The sequence below is a fragment of the Lepisosteus oculatus genome, chromosome 7 (genome assembly GCF_040954835.1).
Source record: "Lepisosteus oculatus isolate fLepOcu1 chromosome 7, fLepOcu1.hap2, whole genome shotgun sequence".
Lineage (NCBI taxonomy): Eukaryota > Metazoa > Chordata > Actinopteri > Semionotiformes > Lepisosteidae > Lepisosteus > Lepisosteus oculatus.
The window spans coordinates 50,320,981-50,342,836 of NC_090702.1; the positions used below are offsets into that span (position 1 = coordinate 50,320,981).

The following is a 21,856-nucleotide window of genomic DNA, read 5'->3' on the forward strand; positions in this document are numbered from 1 at the left end:
AAAGCCACCTACTGGGTCAACTTTGTTTACAGCAGGAACCTGGATTTCCTTGAGACCTAGTGAGATAAAGCTGCAAGCTGGTAGTTGCTGTTTTTAAATGCAAATTCTAATGTGCTGTTACACTTGGTAAACAGATGGCCATCACCTTTAATTGTACAGTATATGGATTAACCAATTTAAGTAAAAGATTAAAATAAAAGTGTTCCGAGCTTAATGCTACAGTTTATCTTCTTTGGTAGCATAATTGAAGGCTTGCCTGAAGTTAGAATAAATTAAACAAGCAGTGGATTGATGCTGTCCATAATTGCAGATGATAACAAGACATTTACATATGAGTGGCTTTCTCATTATTAGAGGTGTGATGACTTCATTTTTCTCATTTCCTAGATCATGATATTCAAGCTGTAAAGTAGCCCACTTTATTCACATGGCTGGCCTCCAAAGTCAAGGTTCAGAGTTTAAGCCTCAAACTTCCAATTACAAGGAGCTCTTCTCCTCTTGACATCCCAGCTATTGTGTGCTTTGCTAAAAATAACATCCTCTCCAACTGCTGTGATGTCTGGACACAGTATAGCAATCATCATTTTGTTTTTGCATAATAACAAAACAAGTATCATTTATTTAAAGGATTAGCTTTTGTAAAAGGATCATTAGCACAGTCCAGTCACTGAGTCAGAAACAGCTTCACTCCTAAATAAGCTTCAGTAGTTTGGTCAAGTTCTAAATACGATTTCAGTAGTTTGGTTCGATCCTAATGAATATGATAGAGGGGATGACATGTGTGGAGGGTATTTGGTATAACCCACCTAGCTAAAAGAATGGTAGCCTAGCTGTGAGGATAAGGCTGCCTGAACCCATCCTCACTATTGCAAGGAATGAACTAGGGAGCTGCTGCAAGGGTATATGGAGTGGTGGGAGGGGTGTGTGAGATGTGAGAAGGCAAGTCCGGGGTGTGATACTGTATATACATGCACAGGAGAGAGGACGTGATTAAGATTTTGATCTAACTTTCCTCCCATACCCCGGTTACAAACTCCACATCAGGAGAGGGTTTGGACACGTAGCGCACACAATGTTTTCAGGGATTTGGGCCTTCTGTTGCTGTGTTAAGGAGTCCAGCCATATTACAAAATGTGTTATATTCAGCAAGTAGTGTCTAAACTATATTTACCAAACAAATGGATTTGTGTCAATCAAGTAAATGGTCCATTTTCAGAATAATAATAAAAAAAAATTGTGGTTACTTAGGTAATTTTCCAAGCCCATTAGTTTTTGTTCCCCCTTTTTATGTTTTAAAGAAGATCAATCACTTGAAAATAGTTTTTGTGTTGTTTTCTGATTTATATCTCCTGTCTTGTCAAAGGCAAAGTGATAAGTCTCTTACCTATCACTTTCTTTTTTATCCCACTTTGATTTTAGTAATTGAGTGTCCAAATATATTGGAACTCCTTACATCCATAAAAGCTTATTATATTCTGTACAGTTTAAATAAATAGATCAGAAGTAAATGACATCTCAAAGAGGCATTTTCTAATTGCTGTATTTTGGGATTGTTTTATACCTCAACCTGCCTGAATTGCAGCAGTAAAACCGAGGTGAAAATCAGTCTGCAGCCTCTCCAAATCAGACACGTCCAGGCATATCCAACTACCTCCCCTCCCAGAGATTGCTGGTTGTTAAAAGCTGCAGGCCAGTACAGAGTTGCTGTCTGTGATTATTTCATCAAACAGTTTCATCAGCAGCAGGCTCTGTATCTCTTTATTTACATAGTGGCTCATGTTTTTTAAAATGAAGCCCCTTTTATTATAGCCAAGAAAAAATACTCTATTTTTCTGGAATAATGTACAGTAGATCTCTATAATAATTGACTTTGTATATGTAATATTAAACATAAGAATGCTCACAAATGAGAAAAGGCACTTTACCACATTTAGCACATTTCATAGTTAGTAGTTTTATTAATCCAAGCATGCGATCCATTTTGGAAAATGAATAGTATACTATATTCACTCACAATACAATTCTATGCCTTTGAATTCCTTCCTGTATGTTCAATTTTTAAATGTGTTTTTAAAAATAAACAACCTTTTCCACACTATCCAATAGGAGGGATGTCAAGGGCTGATCAAGGTTAAATGTAATCATTACAGAATGTCCTGTCATCGAGCAAAGTACTTTGGATGGCAGTTAACTTGCACAGCATAATGTCCAGGAGATTTGCTTTGGAATGACTTGTCATTGCTGGAGAAAAACTGCACATTGGAACTTTGTCACCAAGCCTTAATCTCATAGGCCACTTATGACATGCAAGGTCAAACAAACAGTCTGAGCAAGCTCACAATCTCATACATGTGGAAAGAGAAATTGTCATTTTCACAGGAATTGTAAAGCATATATATTGAACAAATAGTAGAATTGTTGAGAAAATTCTTTGTATAATCAGCAAATTTTACAATGAAACCATTTATTCCATATTTATTTATTTCAAATGCCATATCATGATTTAAGACAGGGTTCATTATTTATACAAGGAATCGAACTGTGAGACCTGCTCAACAAATTATATTTTACTTGTAATAAAAACGTTTTGAAAAATAAAGTTAGGCCATTTTTAAAACACATGAAACAATGAACATGACGCAGTGGACTTAAGTTCATTGAAAATTAATTGCTTTTTTTAACCAAACATGGCAAAATGCTACTGTATTTAAGAACTTCAAAGTCTATTTGCTATTTAGCTATGTTATTTACTGAGCCAATTACATACTGTGTATGTGACACTGTAACCCCCGTTACACTGTCAAAGTTCAGAATTGTTGTTATAAAAAAGTAAATTACATCTGTCATCACAAAAGATGCGCTCTTGGGTATTAACCGTTAGCTATCGTATTTGGAAAAGAAACAAAGCATTTTAAGGCCAAAATCTTCTCGTATGTACAGTATGTATTTTTACTGGGACTCTACTGGGAATTTTTACCACATGGAATTATTATGCTCATTTGGAAAGAAGGGAATGACTGTAACGGAACAGTTCTTTCCAGACCCTATGCAGACGACACAATCCGGGATGGAGTGAGGAAACACTGGGGAAAAAGTCATGCAGGAATACGGGGATGAAAACAGGGGGGGTTTCCTTGGTGCGCTGGTGTTCAGGGGGGGTGAGTCCGGGGCAAACAATCCAGTAGAAATCCAAAGGGGTAATCCAAACACGAGCAAAGTCCAAAGCCGGGGTGTCCATCCAAGAACAGACAAGGTAAAAACATGAACCGGGTCGGAACCGGCGGAAGGGGAACAGGAACAGAGAATAAAACCTTAACGGGACCAGGCACTTCCAGGTCTCGGACTCCCACGATACGGAGATCAGATGCAGAGCTCGGATTGTCGTCAAAAGCGCCTGGCTTTTAAGGTGGACTGGGAACGGGCTGAAACAGGGGACAGGTGCAGAAAATCAAGTCTGAAGTAAAAGGGCCGGAGCGCCTTTAAGGAGGAGGGACTATAATCGTGACAATGACATCAACTGCTAATGGTTAATTATTATTGTAGTTTAGGCAGGGAAAGGGCTTAAAATTGTAAACTTGAGACCCAGCCAACAAGTGATCATTCTCCTGACTGGCACTCACAAAAGGTAAAGTTTCTTTTGGATTAACAAGACAAGGTATGGAATGCAAATCCTAAATTTTAATTATAACTGACATTTTAATTATATTAATTTGCTTAGCTTTAGGTATGAAAGCCAATGCAAAAATAAAACATAAACAGTAAACAATCAACTTAAAGTTTCAGGCTTTCTAAAATGTGGAAAGATACAGAAATACCGTTACTAAGAGGAAAGTAAAGGTTATAGTACAATTGTACTATTTATAATGTTTTTATTGTGCTAATATGTGATTTTAGATAGAGCTAGTGATTTAACATGATCTGAATATGGTGTATTCTTATGCTGTGCTGGAAATGGAACAATATAACAATTTATTGGCTGAAATGTAAATATTCACTGTACCTACCTCCCTGTCAAGCTACGTAGCTGGTAGGATAATAGACACAGAGATGTATTACACAATGCTTATGGCTTAGTATGTTCTTTACAGAAATCTTTAGAAAAGTGTTTATTAAAGTAAAAATACCAACAAACAGGAAACTGAGAAGTACAGGCATCCTAAGTTACACTGTGGGAAGAAGATGGTAGAATCAGACAGAAAATGTTACAAGCTAAGACGGATTTTGAAAGTTGATGAATTCCTGGGATTTCATCCCCCCCCTACCTTTCTCACTCCCTCCCCACACTCCAGTGAAAAGAGACTTGCAACAAACAGCGATCCAGCAATCCACTAACTGGAGCACCATGACTGCAGAGGCCATTCCTTGTGGCTTTTCAGCACCATTGCCTGTAACAGACTGTGGGAAAGGATCTGGAGCCTCAAAGACAAGAAAATGCTGCACTCCTACTCTGAAGGTACTCCAGGAGTAAGAAATACATTTTAGCTGTCATCCACAGATACGTTTTTTTCTGTTAAAAACAATCTCATTTAACAAAAAGCATTGATTCTATATACAGTACATATTGAATTCCCATGGCAATGGATTCTTACTGTTATATTTCTTTGAAGTATTCTCAACATGTGATGTTTGTCTATCTGAATTGAAATATAAATAGTACGGTTCAGAAAATTAATAAATGACTGCACCATATGGTAGATATTTGTGTCACAGTTTAATTAAAATATGAGTATATAGTTAATGGTTTTCATATTTTTAAATGTATTGTTTGGTCCAGGTTTAGTTTAAGTTTGCCAAAATGCTTTTGGTCTACAGGGGATTTTAGAAAGAGTTGGGGGGGGGGGGCGATATATTTATAAATTAGTTGGAATCAGGTGGCTGGAAACTTAAGCAATGTTGTTGTCTGTGAGAAGGATATCATTCAGCTCCCAGACTGTTGCGAGCTACTTGTGGGTCTCATATACTGAGGAGTAAAGGCTGTAGAGCCCTATGTTTGTGAGGGAGGAGGGTAACACAGAGTTACTGTATGTTGCTGCTGTTGATGTACTGACATTCTTCCATGAATCATCTAATGCAAATGTACAAGTAATAGGTTTATTCCATGCTGAAAAGAGAAGGAAGAAAACACAACGTTTCAGCTGTGGAGCCTTCTTCAGGTGTGTGAAGAAGAACCTAAAGACACACACCTGAAGAAGGCTCCACGGCCGAAACTTTGTATTTTCTTTCTTTTCTTTTCAGCATGGAAAAAACCTGTTGCTTGTTCCTTTGCAGCCTACGCATGCTGATGCAGCTCCCACCTGAACTCATGCAAATGTAGTTGAATTAATGACCTACCTCTTTCAAACACAACATTAATATTTTCTTTGATTCAGTAGGCAACTCGCAATTTTTTTATGCATACATTAGCTGTTTACACATAGTGGAACATGAAAACTTATTCACACAGAATTCTTGTAGCTGTACTTCTTGATTATTATACCAAGTACAAGTGCATTGAGTGGAAGTGTATATTTCCAAGTTTACAGTTGGAAATTCTTTACCCATAGTATTGTGAGAGTATGGAATAAGCTACCCAGCCATATTGTTGAGGCCAGTACCTTTGGTCATTTCACGTGACAGCTGTTTGAGATCCTAGGATCAGTTGACTATTAAGTACCAAAAGGCTAGACATGCTGCATGGCCTCCTCTCATTTGTAACAATTCTTATGAACACTGCATTGCACCATTCATTCCATCCAGAATGACTGAATGCTTTCATTGGATAATGGTATCCATCTGTTCCAGGTGAAAGGCAATGGTGTGTTCACAGCAGCCTTGACCTCTGCTTCAAATACAAATACTCTCAACCTTTAATCGGTACAAACGGCACGGCTTTCAGAATAAATATAAGAAAAAAACACATTATGTCATTCAGTTAGTCTACACTTTTCAAAGGCAGCAAAGATTTTGTTTGGCACTTTTTCAAAACAGTAACAGCAGTAGTCCTGTTGTAATTGGAAGCTTAAGAATTTTCCAATATATTTAGCAGTGTTTGGAAAAGTACCTGTAAGACAACTTGACAGCTTGGCTTAATAATCCAGTGTTGTACAGCCAGAATAATTGAACTAACTGATTAAAGAGCTAGCAGTAATAATATTCAGCATGCAAAGTCAATTTCCAGTCCCCATGCCTGGAATTTTCTCTTCAATCCATTCCCTGGCTTGCACTGTTCAATTTGAAAGCATGGCACAGATGAACTCTGTGGGACTTGTAACAAACCCTAACACTTTAACAGGACTTACAAACGTGTCTTTCTGCTGCCTGTCTTCTGCACGCATGCAGTGTTTCTGAGCTCTGCAAGTGTCCTGTGCATCCCTAGCACCTGAAATGAAAAAGCAATATCACACATATCTGTTTTCTTCTCAGATGTTCTTGGCAGCTCTAGCTTTATCCTACTTTTGCAAATCCTTATCTGCAAGCTACACCAAAAGTACCATCACTCAGATAGAAAGAAGATTTGAGATTCCAAGCTCCGTCGTTGGCATTATTGATGGGAGTTTTGAAATGGGTAGGTACGATTAAAAAGCACAGTGCTTTGCTTTATGTATGTTTTGTTTTCAAATCAGCATGACGGTTTTGACTATGTTCTTACCGATCTTTATGTTTAAGGGAACCTGCTGGTGATATCTGTTGTAAGCTACTTTGGAGCAAAGTTTCACAGACCAAAGCTAATTGGAGCAGGATGCCTGCTCATGTCCATGGGGACACTGCTCATGGCACTGCCACACTTTCTCATGGGACGGTACGTTTGCACATTGAAAATGACCTTTTAGTCTTCACACGTCTTGTTAGCACGCAAGATAGATGTAGGAAAATCCTAGAAGGAATACTAGCCCTATTTGAAGACGGTTGTGCTCTGGAATAAAACAGAAAAACAAGTGAACTCATCAGGAGTGTATTTCCAAGAAGCTGTGTTAAAAATTTCTGGGAGCTTCTACACAAAATTGCACATGCTGTGCAGAGTTTATCATTTCCACCCAGTTCAGGAATTTCTGATTTCCCAATCTTGATGCAGTGAGAATTATGCTATGAACCTGACAGGAGTAATAGTCCAACATGAAATCAGGAATCAGATCATAAATTGAGGAAGAGTCTTACTGTAGTTGTGTAGGATGGTTATTAAAAAAAGGAAAATCTGTGTGTTGCTATATGCAATGTTGGCAGTTGACAGGTGGCAGTCTTCCTGCTGGTGTAGGATTTCCAAACTGTTGCCTCAGTATGGTGACAGGGTACACTTTTTGCTGCATGATGCTCTGTTCTTAGATATTATAATGAGGTCCTGAATCGTTAAAGATCAAGTTGCACAGCTTGAAAGAGCAGTAGTGTTAACCACTTTGTCCTGGCTCAATTCCATTCTAGGCTTGCAGAATCTGGCCTTGCTAAAAGATACCTCTAAATTCAACTGGCAAAGCAATTCCTAATTTCTCTGCCTGTTCTGCTTTATAGTGTGACTGCCAGTGCAGAAAAGCTGCTCACCCATGTGGATTCTGCACCTTGGGGTGAATGAAGTGGTTCCAATAAAGTGTATAAAGTACTCTGGGATGTGAGGTGGTACAGAAATGTAAAGAAATATTAATCTGAACTGGAAGGTGTTTTTTATACAGCTACCATTATGAGTCTGTTGTATCCACTTCACCTGTTCCTAACATCACGATGCTCACTCCATGTTCAAAAGACTCCAGTCCTTCGTTAGCCCAGGATGTCCTCCAACAGTCAGTAACTGGTAAGATGTTGAAAATATTAGTAATAGTGATAATAATGCACTTAATCAAACATGACTCTATACACAGGAACAAGTCAAGGTTAATTCCACACTGAACAGTAAAATAAAAAAGAAACAATGTTTTAGGTGTTGGGGCTTCTTCAGATGTGGAGTTAGGGTTAGTGCATGCACGAAGAAGGCCCAGCATCCAAATTGTTATGTTTCATATCTCAGTGTGAAATCAACCTTTATGTGTTCTTCCTCACTTACAACCTTTATTTGTTCCTTTACAGTTCCCCACGTGATCTGGATCATTTTAAACACTGTTTCTTTCCTTACTGGGCCTCCAAACTCAGGAAGGATTTCACTAATATTTGCATTTAACATTTTTGGGATTTGATGAAACCAAGAGACTCACATGAGCAAACAAAACACAGATTTGCGCCATGCTGCATTATAACCTGCATATTGTCCTGTGTCCAGCATCGTGACTAATACTGGTAGTATAGTAGTGTGCATGCTTGGAGCTTGCATTCCTACACATGCCCATTACTCAGAACCTGAACCAGAAGTAAACCTATTATTCCAAATGACTGGTTGCAAGAAATCAACATTCCTGCATCTTGATGAGTGAAATCACCATGATAATCTCAACCTATGCCAAAACATTTGTCATACAGATTGTATAGTTATAGAGTGATATTATTTTTGTGCTTTGGCAATGTCTTAAACAATTTCTTAAAGTCTTACATTTCTGAAACTCCTTGATAGCTTTCAGTCATGCTGACATTACTGCTTTTCTCTCCTGACAAGTTGCTTAAATATACAACCTGACAAATAACCACATAGGAACATGTAACGGGTTTATTCCATGCTGAAAAGAAAAGAAAAGAAACACAACGTTTCGGCTGTGGAGACTTCTTCAGGTATTTCTTCAGGTGAAGAAGAAGGCTGAAGAAGGCACACCTGAAGAAGGCTCCACAGCCGAAACGTTGTGTTTCTTTTCTTTTCGGCAGGGAGTAAACCCGTTACATGTTCCTTTGTAGCCTACACATGCTGACGCAGCTCCCTACATGAACTACAATAACCACATTTGTGAACAACAATAGCCTCACAAATCAAGTTTTATCTCTATAAGGAGTATTCTAATGTTGATACTTAGCCCGGTTTTCGTACAATATTTTGAAGCATTTTGTTTGTGTTCAGCTTGTGAAAAAGAGCAGAGATCTTCAATGTGGGTGCTCGTACTGCTTGGGAACATGTTGAGAGGAGTTGGAGAGGCTACTACAGGACCGCTGGGTATTTCATTCATTGATGATTTCGCCAGGCCAGAAAACTCAGCTTTTTACATTGGTAAGTCTAACACAATTGAGCTTATATTGATTCATAATCTTCTCAGTCTGATCTGAGCTCTGGTTTGAATTCATATTGGTCTTAGGTTGTCTCCATACCATTGCTGTGATTGGTCCTATCTTTGGTTTCACTCTGGGATCGTTCTGCGCCAGACAGTATGTGGACATTGGCTTTGTCAACCTAGGTAAGATACTTAACTATGAGAGAATGCAAAATCGTACAGTCACATATCACAATAGCACATCGCATAATGGAGAATTAGCTCGATTTGTATAAGGAAATGTCTGTTTTAAAAAGCAAAAATTCATATCTGTGCCAAAACATGTTAGTTGACTGTAATAGTACACTATAGTGACATTCAATCAGACTTGAACAGTAGATCAAAGCTGATTTCCTACCTATCCCTTTCTGTGAGAGAAGGGTATTCTGCCATATTAAAAATGAAACATTAACATTATATTAATATTAGAAGTACAATGTCTGCATCAGTGCAAAGTAGAGTATTTAATTTGCAATATCTGTAGAATATATGCCCGGTTCTAAAAGAAACATTCATTTTGTATTTGCGTTTCTCTATTGCATTTTTGCATAATTTGGGGAGCATTAGTGTCATTAGTATCTCTAAATCAGAATGCTGCAAGTGCAAATCATTTTGCTCTGACGTATTTCTTCTTTGTGCCCAAATTTCAGGTTTGCAAAAAAAACATGGTTCATATTGTTTTGCATATCTTAACTTTTGCTGATAGATCATTCTAACCTTAGCCCATGGATTGCAATCTGAAACTACAGGAAGTGCTTTCCTTTGGAGCTAAGTAGCGTTGCATTTGCAAATGTACATGTCACAGTGAGGTGACCCCTCAAACAAGAATTATATCCTGCCTCGTAACGAATATGCCACCTAGCAGTACAAATATGGTTCTAAGGCCCCTCTACATTACCACAGGTTCTGTTCATCTCCCAGAATCACCAATGCACACAAAGACCAACAACAAGCATTAGTATGATATAAGTGTCTTTTTTATTTTCTAAGTATATCAGCATTTACTATCACCCCAAGACAAAGAGTACAGCATTCACAGCAACAAAATTATATTTCCAAGGGTCATAATGAGTTCCTCAGGGTCAGATGTCCTTTCAGGACGAGAAGAGGGCATTAGAAAGTCTTGGTGGTACAGAGTAGACAGCATTGCATAGGGGAGGGATGCCACACAGTCCAATTCCCCCAGTCTCCGTTTGGACCAGATCAGGAGTCCTCCTTTAGGCTGTACTACGTTTCCTTTGGTTCGGTATCGACTCACCAGGCTGGTTTCTTTGCTTCTTGCCTCCAAGTATTGAACGTCTCTGCACAGCACCTCTGTTCCATGGCCAAAGTCTCCTTTGGTCTGCAGCTCCTGGACCGATCTCCTCTGTGGTCTCGCAGGCTGTGGCTTTCCTTGCGCCTCCTGTCTTGTGTCGAGGGGCTCATCAGGATGTCATGTCCCTGATGTCATGGGCACTTATCCTTTCTTTGTTTGCTTTACTGCTCCCCTCCTCTGCCCAAGGTCTGATTCAGCTGGCTCAGCAACCCCTTGTACATCCATGCGTCAGTACCTAATTGCTTCCTGGACGACCTGGGTGTGTCCATTGTTACTAATTGTTCCCTGCTCTACTGTCACATTGACATGATCCTGGCCATCAACACAACCCGATTTATCACAGCATGGTACTGCATCAATGGCCCACATCCTGGGACATACAGTGTACAGGTGACAACACATCCTGAGTCACATTGAAAGTGCATAGAGCAGAAGCTGGTGAATTTCTACTTGTGCTCACCCCAGAGACTGTGACTATCACTCTGAAGGACATGCGCTGGGTTGGGGCATGGTGGCTGGGATTCATAGTGGCCGGTGGACTCACCCTGCTTACTGCTCTGCCCTACTGGTTCCTGCCAAGATCTCTGCCAGAGGAGGGGGGAAGCAGAGAGACGTATGACAGCCCTGAAGAACAGTCCCACCGGCAGGCTGTTCAGACACACATCAAAACCAGGATAAAGGAAATAGCAAAAGGTAATGTGTTCCTAGAGAGCACTGGTAAAAACTGATTTTAATAGTGGCAGCACGGTGATCATTTGTGTTGTGGTTTTATAGGTCTTGAGTACGGGATTCTGGCTAGGGGCAAATTCTGTGTGAAGTTTGCGCATTCTCCCACTTCACTTTATTTTTGTCCGGGTGCTCCAGTTTCTCCCCAGTCTAAAGATGCAGTGTTGAGGCTAACTGGCATCTCTAAATTATACCCACTTGAATATTTGTACAGTATATGTGCCCTGTGCTCTTGGGGGTGATTTGATGTTCCCTCCAATGTACAGAAAAACCTAGCTCCTTGTGCGTGCTAGGTTAGACCCCACAAAGCACCCTCTAAGAACAAAGCATTTACTGAAAATACAAAAGAAAAAACAAGGACACAACAATGTACAGAAGGTCATGGATAGTTGAATAAAATAGAAACCTGAAGATGCCCAAATGCGTTTGTCAAAGTATGAAATTAAGGTTTTCTACCCTATTATCTTGTAGTATTTTTATTTTCAAATGACCAAAAACTATTATATTTTATTGGGTTGTGGTCCTCAGCAAATTTACAGTATATTCTCTGCCTACCGTGACTTTGTTCAATACAAATTGCACAAGCAACAAAAAACTCTCTAGAAGAACAAAAAAACATTGTATAAATATTGTGAGAAAAGCCTTATGTCCTTCATATTTTCATATGTTATTTTTAAATTTTTACAGGTTTTTTGCCATCTTTGAAACGTCTGCTTACCAACAAAATATATGTCCTCTATGTGATTTCCAGTATTCTTATGTTCAATGGTTTTGTCATCATATTGACATACACACCAAAATACCTTGAGCAGCAGTTTGGACAAAGCGCATCCACTGCAAACTTTCTCATAGGTAAGGTTAATTATTTCAATTGTGTAACATAAGATCTAGACTGCAAACTACAAGACTACAAGAAGCTTATATTTGAAAAATTATACTGAGGTACGAAAGAAATGGAACACTTGGGAATTATGGATTTAACTTAATGGAAATTAAATTCAACTTTTTTAATGTAACCTTTTTTAATGAGAGACATTCCTGGGAAAGCTAAGGTTGCTGCTTGAAGAAGTGTTAGTGGGACCAGTAGGGAGCGCTCACCTGTCAGTCTCTGAGGTTGGTGTGGGTTGGTTGAGATGTAAAACTGACATTCTGACCCTCCTTGGTCATTAAAAATCCCAGGTCGTTTAAAAAAAAAAGGTAGGGTTGTCAACTCCAGTGTCCTGGCCAATTATGGCCCGCCCATCTAGGAATTGGCTTCATCACTCTGTTCTCCTCTCCACTGATAGTTGATGTGTGAGGAGTGTTCTGGCACATTTTGGCGGCCATTGTATCATCCAGGTGGGGGCTACACATTGGCAGTGGTGGAGGGGAGTCCCCATTACTCGTAAAGTGTCCAGAAAAGTGCTATACAAGTGTAAGGAATTATGAATAATTCTTAGTAGTGTTAAAGGAGATTCCTCACTACATTGTCACAGTTCCACCCCCTACCTGTCAGCAAAACAGTGACCACTATATATCCTTCCATCAGGTCTGCCAAGTTAAAGCAGAATTTATCAGTGAACAAAATAATAAATGATGTACTAATTTAGCATGCCGTATTTTCAAGCCCTGAGAGAATTTAGCAATAAGATTGCCATGTTCTGTCAACCAAGCCGTCCGAAATGCATTTGTAAAATTCTTGATTCTTGTTTTTTGGAGGGGTTACTACTATGCCGTCTGTGTCTCTTGGGATTTTCATCAGTGGAATCATCATGAAACGATTTAAATTGGACATGGAAGGAGCTGCAAAGGTGGCTTTCTGGACATCCATTTGCGGCTACCTGTGCACCCTGCCTTACTTTGCTCTTACCTGTGAGAACTCGAACATTGCCGGGCTGACTGTTTCTTACGAAGGGTGAGGACGATAGGTTTCAGAAAACTTAATTTTAGCTACTTACATTTTCTGACATGGGATGGCACAGTGGCTAGCATTGCTGCCTTGCAGCACTGGGGCCCTGGGTTCAATTCTGGACCTATAATCCCATTTGCATGGAATTCATATGTTTTCCCCATGTTTGTGGGGGTTTCCTCCAATTGCTCTAGTTTCCTCCCACAGTCCAAAGACATACTGGTAGCTAATTTGGTGTGTGGGAAGATTGGCTCTTGTGTATGTGTCGGTGTCCGTGTGTGCCCTCTGATGGACAGGTGTCTCATCCAGGGTGTATCCTGCCTTGCACTCATTGCTGGGATAGGCTCCAGCTCTCCCACGACCCTGTAATGGAAGGGCCGCTTGGAAAATGGATGGATGAATTCTCTGATGAGTTTAGTGACAGATAAGCCAAGCAGACCCCATGAGAGGGTACATTTCTCTTTCTCAAGGGTTATGATGGATGATTGTAGACTGTGTAATATAACACTTGTTATTCAGTTTCAGAACAGCACACAAAGACATCATTTAACAATGCTTTGACATGATTTCACATTTTTCACAGTTTTTAGTCAAATATTGCCCTGCTATATACAGTATATACTGTAGATTCTGGATGAGGTGAAAAATACTTTTTCGACAATTTAGGATGAGCTTTTGTCTTGTTTTCCAGGTCAGAGCGAATCAAGAGCAAAGATGGCAGTCTTCTGTCTCTGTGTAATTCTGCCTGTGCTTGTTCGCAAAACCAGTGGGACCCAGTGTGCGGAGAGAACGGATTAACCTACATCTCTCCATGTTTGGCTGGCTGCAACTCCACCAGTGGAACTGGAAAAAACACAGTGAGCTTCCTCAGCATTACTCTACATTCCCCCTTGAGTAACCTTATCTTGTTGACACTGTGCTTTGTTTTGGCATTGACGAGAACTTGCAATATATTTAATACTGAATTTATGTTTGAAATGGGCCCCGGTGAGCTCTGTTGGTAGAGAATGAGACCCATAATCTAAGGGCAGTGGGTTCGTGTCCCATGTCGGGCGCCAGGTCCTCCATGTTGGAGGTTAACAACCCTGTCCTGTAAAAAATGAATGCTAAGGTAACAGCAACGGAATTGCTGCCACTACATGCCAGAAGGCATAATGGGCAAACATCCATCCATATTTGAAATAACAAGTGATGTTTAAAAGTTTCTATAACATTTACCATTAGATATTTACCACACATGTTCCGTTTTGCACTCTAGGCACTAATTTCATTAATCCTGTCATACCTTTGTAGTGTAAAGGCAGAAATGATCTGTAACTGCTGTAGGGCTATAGGGATTCCACAGGAAGGAGACTCTCTCTCCTGCATATTCTTCTGTCTTTGCTCATCTCTTTGCCCTTTTTGAGTTTCACCCTCAGTTTGGAATTACCAGTAGTTTCTTTACATCTCATGTCACAGCCATGGTATGACCATCGATCCTGACCACCCAATGTTATTCAATCCTAGACATTCCATGGATGCAGCTGCATTGAAGGCGTTGGAAACGTAACAGGGCATTTCTCTGCAGTACTAGGACAATGTCCAAGAGAAGATAAGTGCACTATGATGTTCACCATCTTCCTTGCTCTGCAGTCACTGAGTTTCTTCATCTACTGCCTAGGAAGCACTCCTCTTTTCATTATAGTCCTCAGGTACTGTATGGTAAAACTCCTAGAGACATAAATAAATACTGTACATAGATTTTGTGTTTTTAGCCTACAGATTTAAAGTGACAAAGCCTATGAAGATAGATAGATAAGACTTTATTGATCCCGAAGGGAAATTGATGAAGTGCATACAATAAAATATTTATATACAGTACATACATTAAATTTCTTTTAGGACTGGCCCTGAGTTTTTATAAAGTATTTCTGAAAATTGGCTCTTTTTATTGAGTAAGGTTTTTCAATGTTAATGGATATTGTGTCATTTATGGACAGGTGTGTGGAACCAGAGCTAAAGGCACTCTCTGTGGGAATTTACATGTTGGCTCTCAGAGTACTTGGTAAGCGAAATATTCAGTTATTGCATAATGCTCAGGTGCAATTCCGATGAAAGAAACCTGGAATCAAACAAAGTGGTTATGTTATCTTATTTTTTATGCTCACTTTGAAAACAAGAATTTCAAACATTTGAAAATGGCAAAATCTGCAAAAGAATAGAAGACCATCATGTTTAAAACAAGAAAAGACCATTCAGCCCATCTAGCCAGTTTGGTAGTTATTAGTTAATTGATCCAAGCACCTCAGTCAGCTGTTTCTTGAGTCATGGTATGGGCTTCAACATGGCTGGGCAACTTCTTCTCCCTCCACCTGTTACATAAAGCAGTGTCTCTTTTTCTTGTTTTTTGGTGCACTTCATTGCAGTCTCCAATTTACTCTCTTTAGTTCGTGTTTCACTGCTCATTCTTGAGAAAATGGTTGGGCTGACTTTTGTCAGTACTTTTGAGGATTCTGGACATCAGGTCCCCTCATAGTCTTGTATGTTCAAGACTAAAAAGATTCAGTTACTGTAGCCTGTCAGTGTAGCCTGTAGTTGCTGAACATTTTGACAGTTATTTATATATGTATCTGAACAAAAGCGTTCATTCGTGTGATTTCAGCTTTCATTTATACATATATGTATACAGTATAATGTGATGGTACATACAATAAAGCAAGGTTTATTAGAGGATGCTTATTTTGGGCAAGGGTCATGAGAAGCTTTGTTCCCTCATAATGTTTCCAGAAGACCTTATAAGATGGCTTTCAGTTTAACAAAGTTCTTCTGTAGACTATTTAGAAAGTGCCTTAGTGTGTGTAAGGGGGTGGTAGATGCATCTGCTTTGTCTTTGATAAGGCCGGCTGGCAAACTGGGAATAGGGCCTGCCTAATACAGCAGAGCATGTAGGGTATATTTTTCTTCTGTCTGATGGCTGGTAAAGAGACTAGCCTCTTGAACCCAGGGCCCCAACTCTGCAAGCCAACAATGCCAATCACTGACCCACCATGCTGTCCTAATAGATACACGTCATGTGTAAATGTCACTATCCAGAGGACTGTATATGTAGTCAGAGAGCAGTGTAGATATGAATGAATAATGTCTTTAGGTAATTACAGAAAAAAATATTAAAATGCGGAACTGGAAGACACCCAACCACAGTGGTAAGAGAACCTCCATACCCAGATGTGAAAGAAAGCTCTGTGTTTAACCACAAATAGACAGGCTCCTCGTGGGTCCTGATTTGTTAGGGTCCTTCAGGAAATGGCCTGCTTTTAAAGGATAGTTTCTATTTGGGCTGTACTACCTTTGACACATTAAACAGTAAGTGACAGAAAAAGTGGGTGGGTCGAAGAAGTCTGCCTGTACAGTACATTCTCACTGTGTGCTGTCTGCAGTTGGCACCTGATAGCTGATGTGTGAAAAAAAAACACAATTAGATTAGCGCTGCTGAAAGCAGGATGGGATTCATCAGTCAGGGCTCATCTCTGCTCTCGGGAACACAGCGCCCCCTGTAGCCTCCCAGACTTTTGCAGGCATATAGTATTGACAGTGGGGGTAGTGTCTCCCAATCCACACTGAAGCCCCAGTACGGGGTCTGTGATGTGTTAAAGAAGAAGTGGGAATATCAGAGGAGTCCACTCTCTCCCTTCTGTGAGGTGGCTGCGGGCTATTCCAAGTCAGAAGGGTATAAACAGAATTAACTGGCAATTTATTGTATATATAAAAGAGTTTTCAGCTTTCTCACTCCTCTTTTTCTGTTTTCCATCCATTCTGGCAGGTGGAATCCCTGCTCCGATTTACTTCGGAGCCCTCATTGACTCCACATGTGTCAAATGGGGAATCAGGAAGTGTGGCGGGAAAGGAGCGTGTAGGATGTACGACATCGAAACCTTCAGGTATCCTGGCTTCCTTTCGCACAACGAGCTGCACACAGTGCTGCAGTTAGTAAAAGGTCTCACTGAAATTGTTTTAAGAGCCTACAATCCATCCAATATCCTTTGAACAAAGCACCGCTTTGCTGTATTCTAGGACTGGCTAAAATAGTACTGTAAACAGCTCTTCATATCTTCATAAAAATACCTTTGTAGTGTAAAGGCAGAAATATAAATTATTTTTAAATAGAAGTCAAAATATTTTTTTTCCAACAACTGTATCTGTGCCAATGACAGATGTGTTCTGATGTTCCGCTTTTTCAAAAGTAATGCATAACAATGTAATGATACTAAATGGTTCTTGCCTAGGTGAGAGTCAGTTTCAGTATCAAGTATGTCTACTCCTTCCACCAACGTCAGCAGTTCTCTAAACACATTCAAAGACGTAGCAGTAATGACACTTTTTGTACATCAGATAAAAGAAGTGTTAGAATGCTGGACACAATCAGCATGTTACACACTTTATTGGTAATTTTAGTTACGAATGTGTACCTGTTAATTTGTCTGCATTTATGAATATTTTTATAGGTTTTTGACCTACAATATGTGACATACTGTATCTTTTTTTACGTGCATTATAATTTATATTGCAAAGGAACAAGTAATAGGTTTATTCCATGCTGAAAAAAAGAAGAAAGAAAACACAACGTTTTGACCATGGAGCCTTCTCATTTACTCAGGTGCTCACACCCGAAGAAGGCTCCATGGCTGAAACGTTGTGTTTTCTTTCTTCTTTTTTCATCATGGAATAAACGTATTACTTGTTCCTTGCAGCCTCCGCATGCTGACGCAGCTACCCACCTGAACTACTTAATATTTAAATGTCAACTATTAAGGAAAAGCCAACAGTGAAAAAAAGTGTGCTTCTATATTGTCCATTTTGGTCTCAAACAATAACATACAGAAAACACATGAGAAAATGTCAGGTCTCAGGCTTTTGATAAACTGTAACCATGATAGAACACTATCAGCAAGTCTGAAGAGTAAAAGTTACAAGAGTGTGTTGGTACTATTATAATACATTTTCACCAAAATTGCAGTTTGATCATGAGATTATTATCAGAAAGATATCAAAGTTGCCATCTGGCCCCCGATTAACCAGACACATTGGGGCAGATGAGGAACATTACACATTAATTCCAAACTGAAACAAATTAACATCCAAGCTAAGCAGAATCACATTGCGGGTTAGATTTCTTTTTGTCAACCAAATTGTTCCCCTGATCAGGTAGTCTGAAAAGGTCATCCTTAGTACAGCCCACTTGCAAAGAGCCTGTACAAATTATGAGGATATACAAATTAAAAGAGGGAAAGCTCCAGAAGGTGCTCTATGAATCATTGCCAGCAGCTATATCAGATGCAACTCACAAGTGGCAACCCACTGAAGCTCAGCAGGTGTGAGCCTGGCCAGTACCTGGATGGGAGACCTCCTGGGAAAAACTAAGGTTACTGCTGGAAGAGGTGTTAGTTTGGCCAATAGGAGGTGCTCACCCTGTGATCTGTGTAGGTCCTAATGCCCCATTATAGTGAATGGGACACTATACTGTAAAAAGGTGCTGTCCTTCAGATGAGATGTAAAACTGTGTTTATGACTCTCTGTGGTCATTAAAACTTCCAGGGCACTTGGTAAGGGTGTTACCCCAATGTCCTGGCCAAATTTGGCCTTTACCAATCATGGCCTCCTAGTAATCCCCATGTATGAACTGGCTCCATCACTCTCCCCTGACAGCTGATGTGTGGTGAGCATACTGGTGCACTATGGGTGCTGTTGCATCATCCAGGTGGATGCTATAGATTGGTGGTGGTGGAAGGGAGCCCCCATTACCTGTAAAGCACTTTGAGTGGAGTCTCCAGGAAAATGCTATATTAGTCTAAGCAATTATTATTATTATTATTATTATTATTATTATTATTATTATTATTATCACAAAAGAGCGATAAAATTTAGATATAACCCAGATTCTCTTATCTAGCGGAGAGGTGACCAACCTTCTTGAGCTAAAGGTGTCTGGTTGATTTTGAGGCAAGTTTACAATCCAAAGAGATATTACTTTAAATGTCATTCCCTGTTTTAGTCAAAATACATTCAGTTCGGACTTCATAATGCATGTGAACGTATTGTCTTTAAATATCTCATTTGTTACTTTAATGTTTTTAATTATTTCTTTATGCAGAACAGTTAATATAAACTGTTAGCAAATTAACTACTTATCTTGCACATTTCGGCAGGTTTCTCTTCCTGGGCCTGGTTTTGAGTCTCCGTGGAGTGGGATACATTCTGTTCTGGATCACCATCCTTCAGATGAAGAAACAGGGCAGAAAGGACAAACGACTCACAGAAGAGGTGGAGTTAAAGTTGAAGCAGAGTTCTAATGACAAAATTGACAAGGAAGAAAATAATAGTGTTGACCCAGAGTAAAAAAAAAAACTGTCAGGTACCCGAAAGACACTACAACACTGGAATGCTTGTCACTGATCTTTGTCACCCACCATTGCAAAGACTCATATATTCAAATAAATGGTTGGTAATTTGCTAAACCATTAAATGGAATATCTCAGTAGTGCTTACTCAGTTCATAATACAAGGCAATTTCAATAATTTACTTCTCTAAATAATTTATTTACGTATTTGTTTTGTGTGTGTCAGGATGTAGACTAGACAGGTAAAACATATTCTTTATTATGCAAGTACCTCAGAGAGTTTTGTTTAATGTGTGGTCAACACAGCATTAAATAAATAAGTCTACCACTAGGGAGCAGCAGAAGAACAAATTACTGGTTTTCCTGACGTGCTAAGTTCCATTTAACAATGAATTGTCCATATTATGGTATGAGCTTTCTCACCCACTGTAGATACTTTTGGCGAGTCAGTGTAGCGAACTTCTATCAGTTTGTTGAGACTATAGGTGAATTAATGCTAATCTCATGTACTCAATACTTTCCCAACACAAAACAATTACACTCTTGGGTGCCATTAGTGTAAAAACACATGTGAAAAGTGTTTTCTCTCAAGAAAAACAAACCTCCATTTTGAACTGGAGATCCTCATCTGATTTTATTTTGGATTTACTGTATGTGCTTTAAAAGGCAGAAGGACATGAGGAGGTAGGTTGCTGATGTTATTGGCACGTGTTTTAAAACTAAGAAGAGTCCAGATTCTTCTGTAGAAGGAATTCAATGAATCAATGACCATAATCAGAGTCTAAAAATTGGTGTGAAGCCTTAACAGCTCTGTAGAAGCATTGTTTCATACCACTGGGTCCCCTGGAGGTTTCTAATGAATGGAATCATTGTAAGGTTGTGAAGAACTGACATAAAAAGGCTAGATACTGTATTTAAAATGAAGTTCAGTATTAAAATTGTATGTATCTGGGATCCTGAATGACTCAACATGTAAAGACACAGGCCTGCGCTCTGTTGCTGTCTTGTCCTTCTCACAGTGATGGTTTTTAATAAAAATATTTTTTTTGGCATGTTGGTATATAAAGGGCTCATTTGTTCAGGGTGAAACACAGTGAGCCAAGCGAGGGCAGAGCCTGGAAACAGCTTGGTTACAAACCACAGCGTTCACTGTCACTAATGAGTGACAGCGGACAACTCCCTCGGTCTGGTTTCCGCCCTGAAGGAGAAGACCCCCTAATGAGGACGCACCTCGTTCGGCCCGGAGACAGACACACCTTGAAGTCTCTGGACGTGAACTTTGAGCAAACAGTATCACCCCAGCCTGGCATTGTACCCCAGCCTGTGCCCAAAATGCAGTGAGCCAGACAGTAATTATTATTACTGTCATTGGGTGGGACAGTGGCATATAGGAAATCGTAGCCCTGGGTACCTTCTGTGTGGAGTGTGCATGTTCAGTTGGGTCTTCCCCAGATAATCCACTTTCCTCCCACTTCACAAAGATATCCTGATTAGTGTATTGACTGGTAAAATGTGTCCTGATGTTAAGATCTTGTACTGTATGCGTTTAAAGTTACTAATGCCTAAAAAGCTTATTCAGCACCCGTGTTGCCATATTTAGATAGGAACCGGGTATTTCCCAAATAAAATATTATTATGCTATCCAAATCTATTCTAAATTTTAAATGTCTGTGTTTATTACAACTCAAAGGTTAATTGACACTCCCAAGGAAAAATGAGCTATCTAAATCCTCATAGAAAAAGAGATTAATGAGTGACTGAATAGGTCTCATTCACAGGTTCTATTAATTAAAATTACTGGCAATGCTTTCTTTGTCCATGTAACAAAGCCTAAGAGAGTAGCTGCAGATGTCATTTAGGTGTAACAGGTGCGTTTCCCATTATGTCCGTTTAATTATGCTTTATATTATCAGTGATAGCACATACTGTAAACAGTGAAAATATGTGAGGGGGAGGACTTCGGTGGATTTCTTGTTAGGCTAGACCTCCTACACAACAGAATACACATACAGACCATTCCTTATTGTTTATTAATAACAAATGTACATTGCTGAGATAATTAATTTAGAGGATAAAACAAAAGCTTTTATGTTACAAGAACACTTCTTTAATTTCACAGAAAGGAGGTTTTAATATGAAACTGTGTCAAACAAATGGTGTTTTGATAACGCTTCTGTTTGTGGGCAAGTTTAACTCCCTCCTGTGATATATTAATTAACACAGCAACAGGTCTCTGACCCAATATATTTGATCAAATTGAGTACATCTGATGTATCCAACGTACAGATTGCATTTAATTTTCTTGACCAGGGTAAGACGCTCTTATTTCAGCATACTCAATGTGATATTTTCCTTTTTAAAAATATGGAGAGTTCAATAGTTTCACGGACACTGATTAGCACTAATCTCAGACTATATTGTG

General features: G+C 39.4%; 1 protein-coding gene across 2 annotated transcripts; it reads left to right on the forward strand.

Moving 5' to 3' along the window:
* The first annotated feature begins 3,552 nt into the window (after nucleotides 1–3,552).
* Nucleotides 3,553–20,486, forward strand: LOC102687356 (solute carrier organic anion transporter family member 1C1-like). Of its 2 annotated transcripts, none has more exons than XM_015352151.2 (15): nucleotides 3,553–3,625; nucleotides 4,290–4,453; nucleotides 6,403–6,544; nucleotides 6,646–6,778; nucleotides 7,641–7,759; nucleotides 8,945–9,091; nucleotides 9,177–9,275; nucleotides 10,912–11,139; nucleotides 11,860–12,024; nucleotides 12,871–13,066; nucleotides 13,752–13,917; nucleotides 14,567–14,751; nucleotides 15,040–15,104; nucleotides 16,860–16,977; nucleotides 19,243–20,486. In XM_015352151.2, the coding sequence occupies exons 2-15, from the start codon at nucleotides 4,343–4,345 to the stop codon at nucleotides 19,430–19,432; spliced, it is 2,064 nt and encodes a 687-aa protein (XP_015207637.1). In that variant the 5' UTR covers nucleotides 3,553–3,625; nucleotides 4,290–4,342; the 3' UTR covers nucleotides 19,433–20,486. The 2 variants fall into 2 exon arrangements, with proteins under 2 accessions (XP_015207637.1, XP_015207636.1); XM_015352150.2 differs by having other exon boundaries at nucleotides 3,584–3,655.
* Nucleotides 20,487–21,856: the final 1,370 nt, after the last annotated feature.

Bases quoted from the DNA above. Each gene is read 5' to 3' on its own strand.
- LOC102687356 (XM_015352151.2), top strand. From the start codon at position 4,343: ATGACTGCAGAGGCCATTCCTTGTGGCTTTTCAGCACCATTGCCTGTA. The intron at 12,025-12,870 runs GTAAGGTTAATT...TGTTTTTTGGAG, and splicing joins CACTGCAAACTTTCTCATAG to GGGTTACTACTATGCCGTCT. The intron at 13,918-14,566 runs GTGAGCTTCCTC...ATTCAATCCTAG, and splicing joins GTGGAACTGGAAAAAACACA to ACATTCCATGGATGCAGCTG.